The 21,984-nt window shown below is 38.7% G+C and overlaps 2 protein-coding genes across 3 annotated transcripts in view; both read right to left on the bottom strand.

Annotated features, from left to right (window-relative positions):
• Nucleotides 1-72: 72 nt before the first annotated feature.
• npm1a (nucleophosmin 1a) lies at nt 73-6,451 on the bottom strand. The gene is given in 11 exon segments (XM_035667266.1): nt 73-275; nt 1,040-1,114; nt 1,218-1,328; nt 1,477-1,554; nt 1,634-1,681; nt 2,792-2,851; nt 2,940-3,055; nt 3,199-3,292; nt 3,559-3,678; nt 4,986-5,065; nt 6,286-6,451. Coding segments are annotated over 11 exon segments (879 nt in total). The 5' UTR covers nt 6,335-6,451; the 3' UTR covers nt 73-227.
• A 1,049-nt stretch (nt 6,452-7,500) lies between these two features.
• kcnip1b (Kv channel interacting protein 1 b) overlaps nt 7,501-21,984 on the bottom strand; it is a 19,056-nt gene continuing 4,572 nt past the window's right edge. Inside the window, exons 1-8 of one of the 2 annotated variants that reach the window (XM_035666005.1) lie at nt 17,364-17,653; nt 12,504-12,628; nt 10,816-10,885; nt 10,653-10,723; nt 10,454-10,561; nt 10,256-10,360; nt 9,792-9,854; nt 7,501-9,134 (exon numbers count right to left, since the gene is read on the bottom strand). In XM_035666005.1, coding sequence (XP_035521898.1) covers nt 9,087-9,134; nt 9,792-9,854; nt 10,256-10,360; nt 10,454-10,561; nt 10,653-10,723; nt 10,816-10,885; nt 12,504-12,628; nt 17,364-17,421 — 648 coding nt within the window. In that variant the 5' untranslated portion in view covers nt 17,422-17,653 and the 3' untranslated portion in view covers nt 7,501-9,086. Of the gene's footprint in view, nt 9,135-9,791; nt 9,855-10,255; nt 10,361-10,453; nt 10,562-10,652; nt 10,724-10,815; nt 10,886-12,503; nt 12,629-17,363; nt 17,654-21,984 lie in introns of those variants that run through there. The other variant, XM_035666004.1, reaches the window with a different exon arrangement.

The raw sequence follows: 21,984 nt of genomic DNA, 5'->3' as shown, positions 1-21,984 counted from the left end.
AAGGTGTTGGAAGAGGAAAGACAATGAAACACCCCAGTGCACTGTCAATGTACACATCGTCTCTTTAGTCTCTTTATACAAGAGGGCAGGTGGAGCTGGACTAGACTCAGGATTAATGGGGTGTGAATGAAGTGGGAGGCACAGAGTTTGGCTTCAGAGGGTTTGAGAGGTGCTATGGGTATAAACAAGTCATAAAAAGAGACAATAAAACTACTGAGACTGCGATATTAAGCATCCTTCACCGTCTGTCTCCACTTCCACAGATCTGCAATAACCTGAAAAACAAAGACAAAAAAAACATCTGTTAACATGGTGGACCAAGTACCACATTTAAAATGTCTCATAAGAAAGAATCAAGACCAAAGCAATTCTATTCTCATCTGCTTCTGCACATAAACAGAGAATTCAGTGCATTTACTTTAACAGTACTTTCACTGTGTGAGATTTCAAAGTTTGGGACTTTGGTTCCCCCTAGTGGCAGGATATATATATATATAAAAAAAAAGGGTAATAAGCAACACAGACGGGGCAGTTTCAACTAGGACCATCTCTCTTTTTTCCCCTTTTATAAATAACTGAATTTGAAAGATGCTATTTTATTAATTTTCTGTGAACTGTCAAAGATTCAAAATAAAAAATGTAAATTAAAACATGCTCTAATACTTTTAACCTTTTAAACTCAATTCTAAGATTCATTATTCATATGAGACCACAGGTTATTTGTCTTAGCTTGTACAGTAAACTAGTAGAATTTAGGACACATTACAGCTTTTAAAAAGGAGAAGTCAGTAAAAGTTAGCCATGACCTGAGTTTCAACTAGATTGGAGTCTGAAAACGTCAAAGTAAATCCAGACAGATGTCAGCTCAGGAATAAGAAGCATCAGCAATACCAAATTTGTCTTCACTATTATATTCCCTATATGTACAAAACTTTTTATAGGCAATTCATTTACAAAGTAGTTTTGTGATTCATTTTCTGAGGCAATTTAGGACTACAGGTGTTTAATTATTGGCAGGCACTGTGAACTTGTACTGTACCTTGGCATCTGAGACTTTATAACCATGCTTCAGAAAGTTCTCAAACTTGGGCTGGAGTTTAGGTAATGATACTCCCTGTAAAAGAGAAAGAATAGCAACAAATGAGCAAGTTAGTCAAGCCATGTATTATATTTTCAACTGGGGGAAAGGATCACAATAAATCAAAAAGGACACCAACCTTCTTCACTGCCTCCATCATCTTGGCTTTAATCTCAGGAGGTGATAAATTTACTTTGGGAGTTGCTGGGGCTTTAGGGGACTTGTCACCCTTACCTTTAGGGGTCTTCTCCTATAAAGAACATAGGTTGAGATATTAGAGAAAATGAGACAAATTTCTTATGAACTGGAGAAATTAATGTGAACAATGAATCTTTATAATTCCTGAAAATATTTATTATCAGACTGACAAAGTCCAGTGTATGTAAACCAGTGGTTACCTGTTTTTTGGCTGGAGTGCTGACTTTAGAACTCTTGCCATTCTGAGCAGGAGCTTGTTTGGAGGGTGTCGCCTTGACCTGTAACAAATAAAGAGCTATTGGTGAGAAACGGTGCAAGTTGCAAGGACTGCCAAAACTGTATGAAATAGGTGCTTGCCTTAACAGGAGACTCTTCTTCCTCGCTCTCCTCTTCCTCATCATCATCCTCCTCATCGTCATCCCTAAAAAAACAAAGACAATCATGGTTAAAAATTAAAAAACAATCAGATAGAAAGTGATCCATCAAAATCCAAATGACAAGGAAATGTCTTTACAATTCTCCCAACTACATTTAGAAGTGGTTTAGAACGGATTTAAATATCCAATTGTACATGTTTAAGGTTCCATCATCATCCTTCAGTTATCTTTAACTAGCACACATTATGCCAAGAGGCTCTTTACACGTAATGTGAGCGGTTTTGCCATTTTACTAAAAACAAAAGAAACAATTAAGAATAGACTAAGTTCATATGGTGCTCTGTTATTATCACTACTTCTTTAAGTCTTACATTGGAAAGTCAAATATTTCCCTGCTGTCTGTAATGATGCCACAGGTGTTTGGTTACAAGCAGTTGAGCTCCAAACTGTTTGTGCTGAAATATTGCTAACTGTTTCTCAGGTAGCAATACAAATCAGAGATAAACACGAGCCACATATCATTTCCATTTAAAGAAAAGGCACATCTGGAGACACACCTGTAAATCAAGCTAACATAGAACAGCATTTGCATCACATCAAAAATCCCCTTGTAAAGAATCAACATCAAGCAAATGAAGAGAGAAAACCCTAAAACCCTCTGTCATACAGGTGCCTACCCTGCCCGCTGGCATCCAGGTGAACTTAACATGCAGTGGAGCTGTGCCTGACTGAAGTCCGAGGGAAAGAAAGGACTGCCATTTGACACAGCTTACCATTTAGTGTTGACTAGTGCTCAAAATCATTGAATATCGCTGGAAACGTTTGAGAAAGGACGAGCCAAACATGTGGTTCCAACGCAACACATTCTGAGATGTTTAAAAAAATGGATTGTCCAATGTGGCAAGACAGTGTAAAACTGGCACCAGAGTGTGAGCTGTTAAGATATAAATGTAAATTTGACTTTGACAAAGTGTTAAACTATTGTTGAATAACGTAAAATGTAATATTTTAGATATATTATTTGATTTAAAATGTGCATTGGTTTGATACACATTGAACAGAGCAGTTTGAGTGTTCAAGTTATGAACCTCACTCTGTTCAAGTGTATGCCTGTGTGAATGTGTGCAAAGCTTGACACTCACTCGTCATCTTCATCATCATCATCGTCATCCTCCTCCATGTTCATTTTCATTTTTTTCTGTAAGAACGTAAAAAACAAAAAAGGTTATGTCAACTGTATTTTTGACAAATTAGAAACAAAGACAGTAGAGGATGCAAAAACAAACCTGAGACTTGATGGCAGGGGAGGAAGCGGGCCTTTTCTTTGATGTTCTGACATCTTCCTCCTCCTCTTCGTCATCGTCGTCATCATCTTCATCGAAAGACTGATCGGCCTCCATCACTTTAAAAACAAGTTAGAAGTGTTAGACTAGGTTTAAACCACTATTTAAACTTCAATGCATAACCCCGAGCCATCCACACAATCACTTAACACTTTCCCCCCAGACTAGTTAAAACATCCGTTCAATCTGGTCAAATACTCACTGACGAGGTGCTGTCCACTGATATGGATTGGACCGGAACCTGCCTTCAGACGGAAAACAGCTGGGGGTGTGATTGTGAAACCGCCGAGACACACCTGCAACAAACACTTGCATTAGCATCCACGTTGAACAGTGCTGAAAGGTGCAGTCTGCAGTAACTGGGTGCTCCTAGGGTTTGGAGTTCAATAACCTTAAGATGGTTGGTAACTAGCAGCATTTAAAATAATAAAAAGTATCCATTTTCTGAGACAATGCTGTTGACAAGCAGCATTATTCAACCAGTAATGCCTTCCACTCGTGTGGGTGGCTGAAGGGACACTGAGAAGTGTACATAAGCAAAGGCAAGAAGTAGTTTACTTACACTTGGCAGGGTAGAGGGTTTCAGTGAGACCAGTGCTGCCTTGATTTTCTGTCCCTCTATGTCTTGTCCTTCCACCTCCACCATGTGAAGTTCATCTTTCGTGCTGGGGTCCACACAGGCCTGGAGAAGGCAAGGAAACAGTGGACTGTAATTCTATGTTACGCTTTAGCTCTGGCGCTCTGTTCAAACAAACTCTGGTGTGTTCAAATCACGCTACGCTTGAATCCATCTGCTGATAAACTGTCAAGAACGCCATCTGTGTAAGAGCTGTGAATATATGGGATATCATCTGCTAACCATGGTGGCATATATTATGCATCACTTTCTTCATGCGTCAGAAACTGGAGGTGTTAGGCTGGTGTCCTATTCCGTGTAACTGAGCACTTCAAAAGGTAAGTGAAACAATCCCTCCAGAATATAACAGTAAAGATGCTTCCTTTTTTTGGACACCATTTACGGCGTATAGGTTACTACTAACACTGATCATCATTTCTTTTACACAAGAAAAGAGGAATAAGCACAGTCCCATATCATATGAGACTATCATTGTGCCTCTTCCATACAAACAGATGCATGTTAAGAGCGGGCTCAGAGAGCTACTGTGGATGACAGCCTGTAGCTCATTGCACCACTCCCCCAACCTGACTACATATTCAGCCTGCTTGATATCGTCTGGGGGCCTGGGAGGCATTGTATCTTCAAACAGTTCACACATAGTGAGCACGCTCAGAACGAACGCCAGACTGCCTCTGATCTGGGGGCTTTTGTCGGCCATCTTCCAAAACTGTGCCACAATTTGCTCACTGAAATTTGATTTAGAAACTGACTGATTCAACAAAATGAGAGGGAGGAACATTGGTAAGAAGCAAAGTGACAGGCATTATGTACATCCTATTCAGTGTGAAGTGTGTGCACGTTTGCACCCTGAAACTACAGTGGGGAACAAAGTTAAACATCAAACTGTTTTGTTTTTTTGGGGGGGGGGGGCTTTTGTGTTTCACGCTCATGTATGTATTTTAGTTGCATATACAGTAATTATTTTGCCAAAGAAAATGTGTGTAACTTAAACACCAAGCATGAGATGGTGGTACTTTTTTTTAGCCACCTTAGAAAATAGCATCTCGTTTCATAACTAACTACATCACGCAGCTACAGGCCCGCTTCAATTACAAATTAAAGTTTTCTTTCGCCACTTAGGATTGTGTCTGCTTCACATTCTGTTTCTGTGCCGCATACACGCGGAAGGAAGAATCTTACACTCCAAATGTTGAGTGGAGGACCACGACTTCCCTTGATACTATCCTTAAAGCGGTGGGAAATAAACAGCAAAAATGGTGGTCCGCAGAGGAAAATGGAACGTCTAAAGTCGTAACAAATAAGATGTGTTATGTTTCCCCTGTGAACACCTGAGATCACAGGGCACTTACCATCCTTAGATCTAGCTGATGCTCAAACTCATCGTCCTCAGGGTTGAAAACCACCTCCTTTCCGGCTTCCAGCACGCACCCTGATGAAAATATTTAAAATTAGCCAACAACTTATGTTAAACAATTTTAGAGCTGAAGCATATAAATAGTTAACATCTGAATCCGTGACAGACAGGAAATCATTTGGGTGTAAAGTGCTGTACTTCGAGAGCACACAAGAGGGCGCCATACAGACTACTGATGAATATTTCCACATGGCCTGTTTCCACATGGCCTGGAGTCACCTCAATTAGGAGCCAACTATACTATAAGTTCACTGAAACCTATATAGTGCACATTCAACTACACTATTATTGTACAACACAGAGGGCAACGGCAGATAAATACCATTTCACTGTACTTCTAAAGTTAAGATAGCTTTTCAATACATTTTGGTAAAACTAAGTACTTTGGTGTACACGGTGGTTTCACGCTACTACAGATTGCTCGTCCCTTGTCTGGAAAACAATTCTCACGTTCATACATCATTTATACTCACTGGGACTGAATGCTTTTCACATTTCAAAGTGTGTAAAAATGAGTTTGTCATTTCCCTACAGTCAGAATCCTCTCGGCTTGGTTACTCATTATTTCCAACCATCACATCTATCGTTAGTGTCGACTGGGTGATGGGAAATGTATGCCGATATAGTGCGACTTGATTATAATATGAGTTTATTCAGTGACAGTGGCATTATGTGGCTCTAAAGTCAGGGGAGCACTCCGAGGTGTTCGCTGTGTTGGAGTCAAACGAGGTGAGGAAGAGTGTGAAGAGGACGTCAGCGGGGTCCGCGTGTGTTTCGACCCACGTTGTGATCGCTTTTACCAGCGACCTGAAAACAGCCAGGTCTAACTTTATCATAAAGTCTGCGGGTACAGCACACAGAACGGCCATTACAATGTAAAACAGCGTCAACGTGTCGCGTAAAGAAAACGCTTCAATATTAACATTGTTCACAAAACACGGGCGCCGCCATGTTGAGAGTGAAACACGTGTGTGGTCTGAAGACGCACTCTTCCCCAGGACTCCTTCAACCTCCTGCTACTGTTTTAAAATTAATTTAATTAATTAATAACGCCACATATTACACTTTAAACGATTCAACATGGCGATAGCAACGTTACCTTCCATTATAGAAGAGCAAATGCTGCCAAACAGCTACATTTAGTCGTTTTCTTGTCTCATTTTCAGCAGCCCAACACGAGGACGCGTGCTGTTCTACATCTACAAGTGACATACGACATGCAGAAGTTATCTCACCGTAAAGGAAGGTCTGTGGTGCCATTGGTTCTTCGTCTAAGCCGTTCATTTTGTTGAGATTAAAACGCTGACAACCTGCTGCCTGTCTGCGGTAGAAGAATAACCAACTCCTCCTAGGAAGCGCTAACTAACGCGGGACTCCGCCTCCTCGCCTCGCTTCTTCTTCTCGGTGCCATGCTGAAGAGAACAAGACACGTAGACAGGAAACAGCGCCCCCGACTGTACCACAAAGGGTAGCGCACACTACACAGTTGTAGCTGTTGCTTGCTGGTGTTTTAAGAATGGCAGTTTTCCATGAGATGTTCAACAAAGCCCTGAAATATTCTGGTGTGCAATATAATCCAAAATCGGAATGGTTGTTTAATTCTGATGTGTTTATGTTTGCTGACTATTTAAGTGTTCTCCTATATCACTTTAGCAAAGATTTTTCGTCAGTGATATATTTTGTTGTGGATAATTGTTTGTCTTTATTTTTTAGACCTCTGTGCTATTTTTTTTTTTTTTAAAGTACAGTATAAGTAGGCCTACATATATTCTCTGGATGTGGCTCATGTGAATCTGAGGTGTTTTGTAAGTCCACACATTCTGGGCATGGTTTTATGAATGTAATGGAAAGTAACATGATAAATAAAAATTTAATGTCTATTCCAGAAAAGTAAATACAAAACATAGCTTTTTTAGAATAATAAAAACACACAGTATGTAGCAAATAACAGACAGTTAGAAATACTTATTGTAAAACTTGTAATTTATTCTCAGACAAACATATTTTTACATATTTTGTCAGTGGGACCAGAAGGTGTTGTATTTCTAAAGATGACTGTGTTAAAATAATTACAATTGGAAAAATGTTCCACATGATAGAATGTTTTTCCAGTTGTAATTGGTTTATACAACTTGGACCTCTGTAGGGTAAATTCACATGGGTGTTATTGTGCTCTGCATGATTACACTGTTTTCTGTTTGATTAGCTGACATATGGGTGAGCAATATAAGGAATAAACGTTAGTAAGGTATTGGGCCACTATGAGCCAAATGGCTTGAATTCTGGGGATTGTGAAAGTCACAGCATGGGATTCACATAATTTTACACATCAAACCATTCAGTGGCTCTTTATGGATGCATCTCTATTTGTTGTGTTCTGTCTACTCATTGATTTAGGTTACTTCCTTGATTTATGGTTAAATTATATATCTTTTGTGCATACACAGAATAAATGCACACAGTCATAGACACACACATATGCACACATTTGCATACAAGAGAGAACAACTGTAAAGTAAGACACCACTCAATTTAAGAATTTACATATTTATTTTTATGGCTTAAAATTAATATTCTGTCTGTGAGATTTAACAACTCTGTTCCAAACCAAGATATCAGAGACCAGAGGCTGTATTGTCACACTGATGTACCATACAGCAAAGAGCTGCTCCACTGACAGCAAAAAGAACAGTGATAAATATTTTAGTGCATAAACTACTATGTCCTAGTGAGTTTTCTATTATAGCGATGACTCCCCAGACACCCTGACTCACAGACAACCATCTGCAGGAGTCATCCTGTTCTGTCTGTACCTGTAATGTACACCAGTGTGACGTCACAGGCCTGATTTGGATGGAGGAGGCAGTGCCAAATGTTAACTAATACAGATGGAGCTGCCCTCAGTGTCATCAAATTATCACATTCCAAAGCTGACATTCAATGGTATTTCCCTGCAAGATTATCTGAGACTTTCTCATACCAGGATTTCATCAGACGGACCCATCTTCCTACCATATTTCTTGTATATTACATACCAATGAGCATGATCAATAACGCTGTACAATACAAATATTTTACTGTTAACACTGTCTTCATCTCCGACCTTGATCACCTGTCACCTGTGCAAATAAAGATATTAGTTTGATGATCACAAGCCTCTTACAGGCGAATTAGTCAACAAATAAGTTTTGTGGGCACTTCATCATGAAATCCAAAATGAATGCACATTTTTCACAATACTTTTTTTTTCGTACATTTTTGACAACACACCGATTTGACCACAAGAAGCTAAGCAGCAGGTGAAAATATAAAGGAATTAATTGATGTCTTCATCCTTTTTCACTAAGTTCCAACATAGACAGAAAGACACACACACACACCATATAAGACCCAGGAAACGTACTGCTTCCAAAATGTTTGGCTTTCTACTGGAAGCTTTAGACAGACAATATAAGCATCAGACAGACTCAGCAGGCAAGCGACAGCCAGGTCGACACAGGAGTACAGGGGTCACTGCAACAGTGATACCAACACATGGCATTTAAAAAAATGTCACATCTGTCAGACACTAGATGCATGAGCTAAATATAGAAGTCCTTATGGCCAAATTCCCATAACAGCTATGACAAATGTTTGGAGATGAATCAGAACCTCTTGCAAAAGCATGCATTTATTTTGGCAAAAAATAAAGTTCAGCTGGTTGAGCAATAGCTTTTTGCTGGTTGGGAGCAGCCTTGTAATGTTGGAGCATCTTTATCTTTAACAGGACTGAGAGCAATGTCTTTATACGTCCAAGTCTGTCACATTAGTGACTTTGTATTGTGTGGAAAAAAACTCAGCAGGAAAGCTAAAAGCATTCCAGTCCAATCCCTTCATTCAAGTCATTGTGGGGCATTCTGGCTGTATCCAGACCACAGTTTGATGAGATGGGAAGAGAAGGAGAGACCAGACGTATTGCACATATGCATCCACACACACGCACTCACACCAAGCCCTCTTATTTCCTATGTCTTTGTCTCCATCATCTCCTCTGGTCCTACATCACGTTTTCGAACAGCTGCATGGATCTCATCATGGTTTCATCCTGCGGAGAGAGAAGACAGTCAATCAGGGCAGAAGGATGCAATAAGCTGGCAATGTACCCCTGCATATAGTATAGAAAACCCTGCTGTATATGCTGCATGAAGACCACAGCTTCCAGATACAACATAATTTCTCTATTTAACTTCAAACAAAACATCAGTTCCAGCTGTTTCAGAAGGACATGTCAAAGTTTGGACACTTTAAGTCTATATTATTTGTGAGTCTATTTTCTCTGCATCTGTAGGCCTCAGTTGGACTTAAATATAATTTGTGTATTTATGTGTACTGTTTGAGCAGGTCAAACATAATCTATGTATATCTACATACACTTACTAGCTTTTGGAACCTTAAACTGCTTCTCATGGTTTTCATTGTGGTTAACAGCTCAAAAAGACTCATAAGTGCCTTTCTTTAAGTTTAGATTTAATTATTCATATTGTTCCCCAAAGGTCAAGAATGAACTTTCATGCTCAAACTTTGAATGTATTTTTACATACATATAAAACAATGTAGAGGAACATATTTAAGTAACTGTACTTTAGATAAATTCATGCTTACATATTCTTCCCACTTCAGTCACATATGGTAAAAATTGTTATATATATTTTCATATTATTACATATAGAATTGGACAACTCAGATGTAGGACAACATATACCTCCTGGCAGGCTATGATAAACTCCTCTAAAGTCACCACTCCATCTTTGTTTTTGTCCATTTTCTGTGGAAAAAACATTGCAATATAATGTAAATCAGTATGACATAAAAGCACATTTTGAATAGTTATGTTGTTTTAGAAATGCATGTGTAGGAAACTGTTCTATCCACTATCACTATGGAACACAGTATGGAGAATAACAGTTTTTTAAAAAAGGTGAAAAAATAAGTAAGGACTGCAAAGTTGCTATATGTAAACATATGACTGCTAATGATATAAACTTTATAAGCCTCAATAAGTCTCAATAAAACCATAGGGGTTCATTCGGGAAGCTCCTCGGGTATAATGAGAGGCATTAGGAGTCAGATTGTTTTTCCTCACGCTATGTAAACACAATGGGTTTAAAATCACCTCTCACTGTTAACAAAAAGGCTTTATTCATATTAATCTTATATATTATGAACCTGAAAAAAGGCATCCACATGCTGCTGGGAGACGTCTCCCTTTAGTGCAGGGTAGGTGTACTTTCCCATCATGTCATAAATGGCCCTCACAATCTCAGTCATTTCCTGAAACAAGAAAAGATTGACACTGTGGTGAAACACTGACCTTAGATGGCTAACAGAACACTGTAGCTATACACTGTGAGAGCAGAGTCTCACCTCTCTGTTTATGTAGCCATCTTTGTTAATGTCATAAAGGTGAAACGTCCACTCAAGCTTTTCTCTCAGTGTTCCTCGCAGCAGTATGGACAACCCCGTTACAAAGTCCTGGCAGCAATGGAACAGAAGACAAACTCAGATGGGAGTACAGAAATCAAACATATTTGAAATAAAATGCAATTGCAAAGGAGGATTTTACCTTAAACTTAATGGAGCCATTGTTTGTAGTGTCAAATGCATTGAAAAGATAATGTGCATACATGCTTGCATCTGTAACACACACACAAAAAATAATGTGTAAGGTTTCCTGTTTCCAAAATGCTACACAGAGCAAAGAAATAGATGAAAACATTGCACTTTACCTCCATGAGGGAAGAACTGTGCGTAAATGTGTTTAAATGTCTCCTCATTTACCACACCACTGGGACATTCCTGTTGGGGAAAAAAATAATAATTATGAATTAAGGTTACTCTACTTGATGAAATCAATGGGATTTTGACCCCCCTATTCAGCAGAACTGTGCAGTCTGAGTTATGTTACTAGAAAATGACAGAAAATGAATAGTTCCCAGCAATTGTTAGCAAGGTCTTTGATTGAGGATAGTTTCGGAAAAAGCTCCTGATTTTTTTATTATTATTATAATTTATTATAATTATTATTATATTATTATATATTATATATTATTATATTATATATTATTATAATATTATTATATTATTATTTAGATGGATTTATCTGTTGTCTCACAGACACAACTAGCCAAACAGCTGAACTGCTGGACTGGATTTAAACTGACTGCTCCTAGATTAAAACATCTTTGGTAAATTGTTTCATATTCATTATTGGTGATAACAGGCCTGTCATAGATACTGAATATCTGGCCTGTAAAAAAAAGTGTTTGATGCTATGTTGACCACAGTGTCTGCTGGTAATTGTAGTAATGGCATTGCATGCAGACTTGTAGCATAATGTGTTGTCATGTGTGAGTTGATTGTGTGGCTATATTGTGTAGGCAACCAGCACCACTTTTTTAACCTTTATCTGATCATGGTTTTGAAATAGCCTATCAGAAGTTGTGATTCTTAAATATCAGCAGGTTGCTGTTTAATGATAAATCCATGGCACTGTCCATGGGGGTGAAATAACACACCTCATTGGAATCTACATTTCTCTCCAGTCCTCCCTCCCAGCCTGTTAGTCTGTATTTTCTTTTTGCAACTTTTTGGCTGACATGTTATGTTGCATTATTAATCAGGCTATGTTGTTCATTAAGACAATCATTACAGTGTGGGTCCTAATTATTTTCTTGTCATACATACATACATTTCATGTCATACATAAAAGATGGTGACCATGGTAAACCCGCTACTGTAAACATCAGCATGTTAGCATTGTCTTTGTGAGCCTGTTAGCATGCTATAATTAGCATCTTAGATGGCTGTAGACTCGTAGGCTGCCTTCAGACTGCAGGCCAAATCACATGAAATTGGATCTTTTCAGTCTTGATTTGGGCCACTTTGGCTACGTTCACACCGCAAGTCTTAATGCTCAATTCAGATTTTTTGCTCAGACATGATTTTTTTGTTTTGGCTGTTCACATGCGCAAAAGAACAATAACAAGGACATCAGACACAGCACGCTGTTGCACTAAAGTTAGGGAGGTTAGGTCAGATTTGGGCCACTTTTGCCTGCAGTCTGAATGGGGTCTTTCTTATGTGGTCCAAATCAGATACAGGTCTGATCCTTTTCAATGTGACCACTGTGTGAACAGTCACATCAGAATTCACGTGACATTTCGTCATGCAGGTCACTTCAGGACCACAACTGGAATCTGATGTGCTGTAATGTGAACAGCCAAACAAAACAAATCAGATCTGAGAATGTAGCCTTAGTCTTGTTCAAATAGGAATGATCTGCATGGCTAGATACCATTAGTGTTAAATGGGAAATTGGAATTAGGGTGATCTAAATCTTTAATGTTTGAAGAATGCAGAACGTATGCTGTATGTAGCAATGTAATCTAATAAAATCAGAAAGTGATGATATTACATTCTTGAAGCCACGATAGAGGATCTGCAGCTCCTGTTTGGTGAAGTTAGTTTGGGCTTCCAGTTGCTCAAGACCCTCTGGCCTGTGACACACCGTTGTCATCTCAAGCTCATCATCTGTTTTATCTAACAGGGAAGATAAAGATAGAGACACAGAAAGAAATATACTTATTACACAGAATCATGTCAAGAATTCTACAATCCCTGTCTAACATTTGCTCTTCCCAGTCCAGTCTAATATGAAAACTATAACATGCAGAAAAGAGACAACTCAGTGAAGCTTGATAATGTTATGTCAGCCAGAAACAAATAAAAAATGTGATTAAACAGCAGAAAGGAGCGCTCACAGAGGTAGCAAGAAGCAGCAGAATGATAAGGCCAAAGAGGATCACATCGAGGTAAAAAAAATGATAAAAAGCACAGTTTTAAGAAGAACTTGAAAAATAGATTTCCCCTTAGGAGTTGAGGGTTTTTATTAATGGCCACATGGTGCTCAGTATCGGGTGCTATGGAGATGCATGGTGGTTAATGATGTGAATAGCTCTGTTCTGCTCTGGGCAAGTGTTTGTCACTACGACTGTCTCCTGCTACAGGGCAAATACTATCCCGACATCCGGCAGTGGACACAATCCACACACCAATGAGTTCTCCAACAAGAGCAAATATCTGGGAGAAAACAGATGCATAAATTGCTCTCTGGAAGTCTTTATTGGTTACACTGACAGCTGCACACCCTTGGAAAAAACAAAACCTAGTAGGCTGTTCAGACACATCTACAGCCTTATATTGGTGGTGGCAGGACAGCGTATTTACACATTTTTATATCCCCACTGGTTCCTAGCGATATGCTTTGCTTTTATGAAGTGATAGTACTATATGCCAATGCTGTAGTACTGGAGTCTGGTCTCTGACCCGATTTTTCTATTGTCTCGGACTTGTGTTGGACTCGTTGGACTGGGTCTTGACTCGTCCTCAGCTAGTCCTGGTCTTGGACTCGACAAAGGTGGTCTTGACTATGCTATATCATTGTCGTAATTATTTTAACCAATGAAAGCCATAACTTGACAAACTAGTTTTATAGCTGTGTCAGCATCAATCGGCTCAGTCAGCCTATAAGAAAAGGAGATTAAAACGAATATTATCTTCCTGCTTTTTGGATGTCGGCGATGACTCATTCATTGCAGCCCATTCAGAGGCGGCGTCAAGATTAATCCTCAACACTGTAACTGTATCATGCATCATCTGCCAGAGGCATTCCTAATTTGAATTTGATATCAGATACCATGTTGGTCATCCACTTTTTAGCAATTCCCTGAGGCATCGACTGTATGCAATGATAATATGAAAGTAAGGTCTACTTAGCTGCATTTGTGGCTTTGAAGAAGGAAGAATAATTGCTTCTACTTTTATCTTTGTATCATCCTCATTTGGATCCAGTTTGTTATTTATTGGATCTCTGTTTCAGTCCATGCAAAAACAACTATCAGTACACCACTTGCAGCTGTACACATTCATATAGTGTTTACTGAGATCAAAGGCTTACAAATATGTAGGTTGCATACAGTATTTATTAATGAGGGTACCCACTTAGTTTAATGCTGATTTAGAAATAATTGAAAAAAATATGAGTTTGAAAGAGATCTTCCAGATGCAGGGGGAATTAGAATAATAACCCAGAGAGATACTATGCCAGCTAGTTTAAGCAGTTTATTGTAAGCTTAGCACATTCTGAGACATATTTCCTAACCCTTTTCACAGATTATCCCCCTTTTAGCACTACTTCCTTAAGGTCTCTGTTTACTGAATGCTGAACTAGTGTGGGATATTTCTAATATTTACTGTCAGCTATCAGAACATATAGCATGTGGTTATTTATGTGTTGCTTTCTCTCAATCTTCCCTCCATCTTCCTCTGAGCTCCATCCTGCGATCTCCCTGCCTCTTGTTGTCATGGGGATAGACAGCCAAGATGAATTTGAACAGTGGTGTGTATACTGGGTCAACTGATATAAAAAACATGTAAAACACAATTTGTACATTTATTTTTCCTGCGAGTAAAAGCCCCTCACCACATGACAACAAAACAACAAAGGGTGTTGTTTTGCTGTGCTTGTATAAATGTGTTTCTTTCTGCCAGGGCACGTTTGCTTTCCTGCAAATGTGATAGTGTGATCAGAAACAGATGAAATGAAATGAGGGTGAGAAAGGGAAACGGGGAGAGGTGTTGATTATAGGAGGGGTGAGACATTGGGAAGAGAGAAAGAAGGAGGTGGAAGAGTGTGAAGAAAAATGGTGTGAGGAAGAGAACAACACAAAGCAGAATATAGAATTACACAATATTTGTATTTGTAGCACAATGTTTGGGGGACATAAACAAACACTTAGCTATTGATCTCGGAAGATGAAGAAAGGGACATATTGAGTTTGAATTTAAGGTTTACTAGTAGCGACTAGCTTTTACCGGGGGAATAAAACACTTATTGACGATAATAATTTTACCAGATGACAAACCCAAAAGGGATTTATTCTCACAAGATTCAGGCAGAGCAATGCTGCAGACTGACATTCCCAGTGTTGATGCTCATATGCAAGGCAGTACATTGTACAACAGCTGGTCTGCACAGAAACCTTCATAAGCATGTACAGGGAGGGGAGTGTTATATGATGAAGTGATGCAGTAAGTGTGTGTCAGGTGGTGAGTTTATAGACAAACCATAGCTCTGTCATACTGTTAATGACAACTGCGACACAGACTGTTTGAGCGACTGGTTGTAAAAGTGCCGCAGGTCCAAGTGTTGCTTTTACTGATCCCACCAGGTTGGATTCAGTTTGCTATTCTGGTGTGCCTGGCAAAGGTCTATCACAAGCCTTAACAAAGTTTGACATTTTGGGACCTACGCTTATTTGCCTTCTTGCTGAGAGTTAGATGAGAAAATCGATATCACTCTAATGTCGATATAACACTACGGCCAGCTTATCTTAGCGTAAAGACTGGAAACAGCAACAAGTACACAAAATCCACCTACCAGCCCCTCTAAAGCTCAATAATAAGCAGGTTATATCTTGTTTGTTTAATCCAGTAACTTCCTGGAGTACGGAGGAAGTTACTGCACCCACCCTCAAGTTAGACAGGCTCATAACAGCCCGTACAGCCCAAATATGTCATTTTTTACATTTCAAGTTTTATATGGATGAAATAAAGGAGACGCGACATTTTATTTGGGGATCTTTAGGCAGATTTTGGTCTGTAAAAAAAGCTCAGTTAGCAGCTTCTCCCTGTTTTTGGTGTTGGTCTATACTAAGCTAAGCTAACCAGCGGCTGGTGAAGGGAATCAATCTTCTCAAACTATTCCTTTATTTCCATTGAGAGTAGGTTATTTCAGAACGACAGCAATTACTTTCTGTTTTCTTAATTTTTTTCAAATTCATGTCATGGAACACCAGCTGCTATAATCTTCAGTCTATGCCGTGAGTTTTGTCTGTGCCCCTTTTTAAAACTTCCTGACAAACCAGGTGCCACAGACATATCCACCATAGAGGCTGTAGCCTACAAGCCATTCTACCTGTGGCCAGTGACACAAACAACAACTTCTCCAGACAGGAATGTTAGGCATGTCTTATAAAAAGATTTTTGTCTGGTTTTGCACATATTTATTACATTCACTGTATGCTCTGTGGCCTACAACACAATATTGTATATAAGCTTTCTAATTATGCCTTATTTGTATTTGTATCCTTCCCTGACCCACCTCTTTGATCTGTTTCTTGTGCTGCTGTGATACTTATTTTCCCTCCTGGGGATCAATAAAGTCTTATCTTTCTTGTCTTATCTCATCTCGTGCCCCTGCACAGCTGGCAACACTAAACAAAGTTTAATGGACCTTAAAAAATAGGATGACCTCAGTGAATTTTTTCCATTTTGTTCAAAGGCTTTTATCAAAAGAACGATTCATCTGCATAAAAGCAGAGACCAAGGATCCCGCTTGTCTCATGAGGTGTTACATCCAACGTGAGAGAGTAATTGCTTCGTTTGCTGGTTCGTGTATTTTATCTCTATTTCATGCTAATATAAATTCATCATTCATTCTAGCTGAGAATTGTTCACACTCTCCTCTTATGCCCCTACAACCCAGTCTCCATGACAACAGGGATCTCAAGCATAAGGCCAGGGAGAGGTATGATATGTGAGCTGCGTTTTAATTCACATGCTCTCGCCTGAACCCTCCCTCGCTCCCCCTCTTTCTTTCACTCACTCACACATTGAATGGACACCTGCACGTGCGCACTCACTCACACACACACACACACACACACACACAATCACAGCATCAGGGGCAGTGATTTTGCACTTCAAGGACATACTTCATGGCATACTGTAATCTCTCCATCACACACATGCAGTACATGTGTTATGCCTCACACGTAAAACATTTTTTATTTAAACAATACTTATGTTATGTAAAAAGCATTTTGTATTTAAAAAAATAGCATCAACGCTGTTGGTTAATTTACTTTACATGTATGTGACATTTGTTGCCATTTGGTTACATGTAAGTAACATTTAGTAAATGCATTAACTGGTCTATTTTTGCTATTTCTCTGACTGACTTCCTTGTCCAATAATTTATAGTCGCTCCACAGAAATATGGCAAACATATAAATGTTATTAGCTACTTATGTTAAATTTGCATGTGTGCAACACATAGCAATATATAATAAATAAATAAATTACAATTAGTCCAAATTCTTATCTGAATGTTTTCTTTCTGAGGTAATTTCTCTCTGCTCTCTTTCTCTCTCAGTTCAGCTTTCTGTTGCGCTTTTGCCTTCCTTCCATCTTTTTCTGACTAATGTTGACGTACCTCTGGATGGTCTCCTTTGCTTGGTTTGCATGGTCAAAGTGCCCACCACTGCTCCCATGTTGTCACCGTGGAAACCAGCCTGGTCAAACAACCCAGAGAGTAATAGTCCTCTATTTATTTCACGGTCTTGTCAGCCTGTCGTCCTCTCTTTATCTGCCTCCACAGCCCTGTATCGTAAAGGGGCTTTGCCCCCCCCCTTTTTTCCTATTGCTGGTTTCAGATCTGTCACTGAGGGGCGACTCTCTCCTTTGAGCTGATTCTCTTGGATTTCTGATCTCCTTCTCAAAACACACACCCACAAGCTGCTCCTGCCTTTCTGCGCCACTCCCTCCGTTCTGTGCCTGATTCTACTCATCTGTCAGCCTTTCCCCCTCTTTCAAGCTGCCCTGCCTCCTCATGCCCTCATGTTATTATGGAGTGCTTGTAACCAATGCTGTACTCAGTAATAACACCACTGACATGTGAATGGTAGCAGGTAAAGGTCATGCCTTTAAAGCTGACAGATATTCATTACCTATTTCTCTCTTTTTGTTGCCCTATACATACACACATGCACACACAGTAACACACACGCATACACACCATTCAACCCAATGGTTAATGATGACTACAGTTCAAAACCACTTCAAATTAGTGCTGTGCTCCCTGACGCATGGTTTGCACCATAATAAGCCTGTAGATATATGCTAGCTGTTAAGGCTGCCCACTTGTGTGCATGTGTTTGCGTGTTAATTCACCACTGTAACATGGTTAGACCTTTTCCTCTCTCTTTCTTATATTCTAATGTGGAGGGCAACAGCGAACAAGTAATTTTTTACTGTGGAACAAACAAGAACATTAGAGTGTTTAATGGTGTCAATTAATGTTCATGGAGCAGCTTCGATTTAAGAAAATGAGACTGTGTGCATGGGAAAAGGAGAGCAGCGGGAGTGAGTAATGTTTATTTCCCTACAAGCCCCAGGCATTAAAACTCAAACAGCTTTGTGGCAAGCAGAAGTAAATGTTTATTATATTTTAAGTGCTTTCTCTACCTAAACAATATCATTCACTGTGGTAAAAAGCAACTAATGAGTACAAATATATCTTAGGATATTAGTATAGTCTGTTTTAGGATTTGATATGTTATCTGACAGAGATTCTCTGCTGCACTGGCATGAAGAGAAGCACAGAAAACGTGAATGTCTTTTTAAATATTCCACTGGCTGCTGACCAGAAATGTAAATGCTCTTTCTGCCTCAGTCTTTCTTTGTGTGTGTGTATTTGTGTATGTGTGTGTAGGTGAGTGTGTGTGTGTGTGGGCTTCAGAAAACCTCTCTTGATTTAAAAAATTCATGGGTTGCCATTTTTTCAACGCTGTTTCAGCTTTCTTGTTTCTTGAAAGTTGTGTTTCTCTGTTACAACTGTAAAAAGAGCAAAAGCCATGTGAAAGGAGTACGGTGGCCTTAACTGGAAAAAATACAGGAAAAAACACACTACAGAGTCTTCAGGAATTTAATATTTATTTCCTAATAGTTATGTAAGCCTTGAAAACTTGCCTTATCTGTGCTGTGTTTGTCTACGCTGTTTGACTAGCAGGAAACTGCACAGAACTGAGTATGCAGCACACTGCTGTTCAAATTATTATTCAAATTGTGTGTGTGTGGTTTGCTGATTGCAGTCCTGTGATTGCTCAGATAAAAACTTAACACGCACTGATTAATTAAACATACAGTCATGCATAATTTGGATAAATATACACCTCTCTCATGGTAGGTGTGCTACCTTTTGCTACAGTTTTCCTGTTTGTTTTCCTTTTTTCCAACCCAATTCCCTCCATTCAAATATTGTCACACTAAAATAAGGAAGTTACCATTTCACCTTTACAGATACTCATGCATTTCATGTAGTGATTTCCCTGCATCTTTCTATCAATATTTATTACTTTTACTTCCTGGGAAAATCAGAACAGTCACATTATCTCAGACCAGGAAGCATAAAAAAAAATTGATATCACAGATGTTCAAACAACCTTTCTCGTCCACTTCTCCCAATACAAATAGAAATAAGGCCACTGACACACCAACACAGCATACAAACAATTGCAGATGGAGAATTAAGTATTCAGATTACTTTAAGTAAACTGTTGTAATCCCCATGACAGATGTTTGCCATCTGGAACTGCCTTTCTGCAACGTATCACCCTGAACAGTGACAAGCACCAAGGACACTGCACTGCAGTCTGACTTCATAATCTTTTCATTATCTTTCAACCAGTTCACAGTCTGCACAGGTTGAGCTCCCCACCACCAACAGCCAACATCACTGAAAACTGTCTCATACTGTCGGATTTAAAATGTGAAAGATCACTAAAAATAATTAAGATTAATCAAGTATTACTAATTTTATGCTTTGGATATCAATATTCCATTATTTGGTTTTGATTCTTATTTTTATTGATCTTTCACATTTTAAATACAAAAATGTATTTTTTGTGATTTTGCAGAATACATACCGATCGTTCATGAAAAGCCATTTAACTCACACATCATTTCATGTAAGATCACGACACCTGAGACTGTGTCTTCAGTTACATTAAACCTTATCTGATTGAAACCATTTTTAAAATGTGATAAAACACAATAGCACTTTTTTTTTCAAGGCTCATCAATCTGGAGAAATTGCAATCTCTTTTGGCATGAGATGGCATTTTCAGACCTGCTAAGTGGTGCTCTAGTCTGATTATGCAAGAGCTCCTATCATTGAATTACTTGGTCTCTAGGGCTCTTTTAACATTCCTCTGTCACCTGCACACTCCACATTAGAAATAGCTGTCCTTTAAGAGGTGACAAATGATGAAGGGAGAAAGGGCCACATGATGCAGTGTCTCTGTATGAATTATGGATGTACTGTACAGTCACTTATGCATATAAGTCAGTTATAAAAAATGAAATGAAAATGTGGATATAGTATTTGATTAAGTTTCTTCAAAACACAAAGAATTATTCTAAATGTAATAGTTTCTGGTCTTTTGACAGATCGGACTACACAAGCAGTTGAATTTGGCCTAGGTAAACAAAACAAGAAAAATAATGAGTTGGCGTTCTAATATTTACCAGCTCCCATAATCCTTAATTTAGGAATAGGAAAATTGGTTATTTAAAATGTATACTGTAACAAATATTAATTCAAACATTTTACTGTTAAAAATTTAGATTGTTTTTTAATTTCAGAGAGATAATAAAAAGAGAAATTGTACATAAGAAAACTGAATGTACATGTTTTCTTTTGTCTTTGCCTTGTATTAAAAAAATGAACATCAAAGTATGTGTTAAATTAAGGAGACGTTAAATTAAATTCAATATTTAAATAGCTCATATTTAAGTGCTCATAGCGTTCATACTGTACAGAGGAGTGCCCTCAAAACAAAACAAATAATGTTTGGAAAAATCTGTTACTGGCTGAATTTGATGAGAAGAAAAAAAAAAAAAATGTTTTGACCGGGTGTGTTTCTATTGGTCAGCTCAGACCGCATGAACTGTCTTTTTGGATAAGTTGTGGTGTTACTCTTTAAACAACAGGTGGCAGCAGAGTACAATGTTTCCTTACAATCAGCCTGGGTTACTATAAGCTCATTTTGCTCTAACTAAATAGAACCATGAGCAAACATTATAACAACATGTGAACATGTAGGCAGAAGATCCCACTACAATACTACATACCCAGCCATAACCATACTTCTAACTGCAACAAATACTTGTCTGATAAAGGTGGATTGTGTGTGTGAATATCAGATAGTAAAACAATGATGCTGGAGAGAATTAATGTGGAGAATGAAACACACTGAGGAGGCTAGAGATAAAAATACATCTAGAAGAAGATGGTTACATAAAAGTGTGTAGTGAGGTGATGTAAAAAATTAAAAGCAGAGACACACACTGTCAGCTCCAATCCACTGCTTTTACAGCCACAGAAGAAGAGAACAAAATGGGAGGAGAAGGAAAGAAGGAAGAGAAAGAATTTTGGGGGAGAACAGTTTACAAATGCAGGGTATTGCTGGGTAATTCTGCCATATGTTTTGGTTATATGGCAGAAGTCCACTGGCCATAGATCTGAATCTGTCTCAGCAGTGTGAGATGATGTGACTCTGACTGCAAGGTTATCCATTAAAAGGACACATGTGACTTGTAATAGCAAGGGACAGATGCAGCATGGGGCCGGATGAGTGGGTTTCTGTCTCCACCTACTCCTGCTGTTTCCAACAGGACCTGAGTCATTGCGAAAAATGGTGCAAACACAAGAATGTGTATATTACGGTACAGGCGAAAGCAATCAATACAGCATTTTGGTCTCAACATGACGAGACTATGTAACTTTAGCTGAACTTTGGCTATTGTGGTTACAAATGATAATTATGGGATAATGCTAAATGCTGAACTAATACATCCACTACTGCATTTAACTAAAATGCAAAGTTGTATGCAACAGTAGCATCACTGTACAGGAGTCATACAGTGAGTCAACTGACTCGACAATACATTATACAGCAATATTCACATCAAGTTTGTTACATTAACATAGATCAGCACCATACAACATTTACCATTAAAAAAAAGAGATGAAAACAGGGAGAGAGAGAGAGAGA

The sequence above is a fragment of the Morone saxatilis genome, unplaced genomic scaffold (assembly GCF_004916995.1).
Source record: "Morone saxatilis isolate NCDOM2014 unplaced genomic scaffold, NCSU_SB_2.0 Contig20, whole genome shotgun sequence".
NCBI classification, from domain to species: Eukaryota; Metazoa; Chordata; class Actinopteri; family Moronidae; genus Morone; species Morone saxatilis.
The sequence above is the reverse complement of the archived record's forward strand: the minus strand, read 5'-3'. Positions and strand labels throughout refer to the sequence as shown.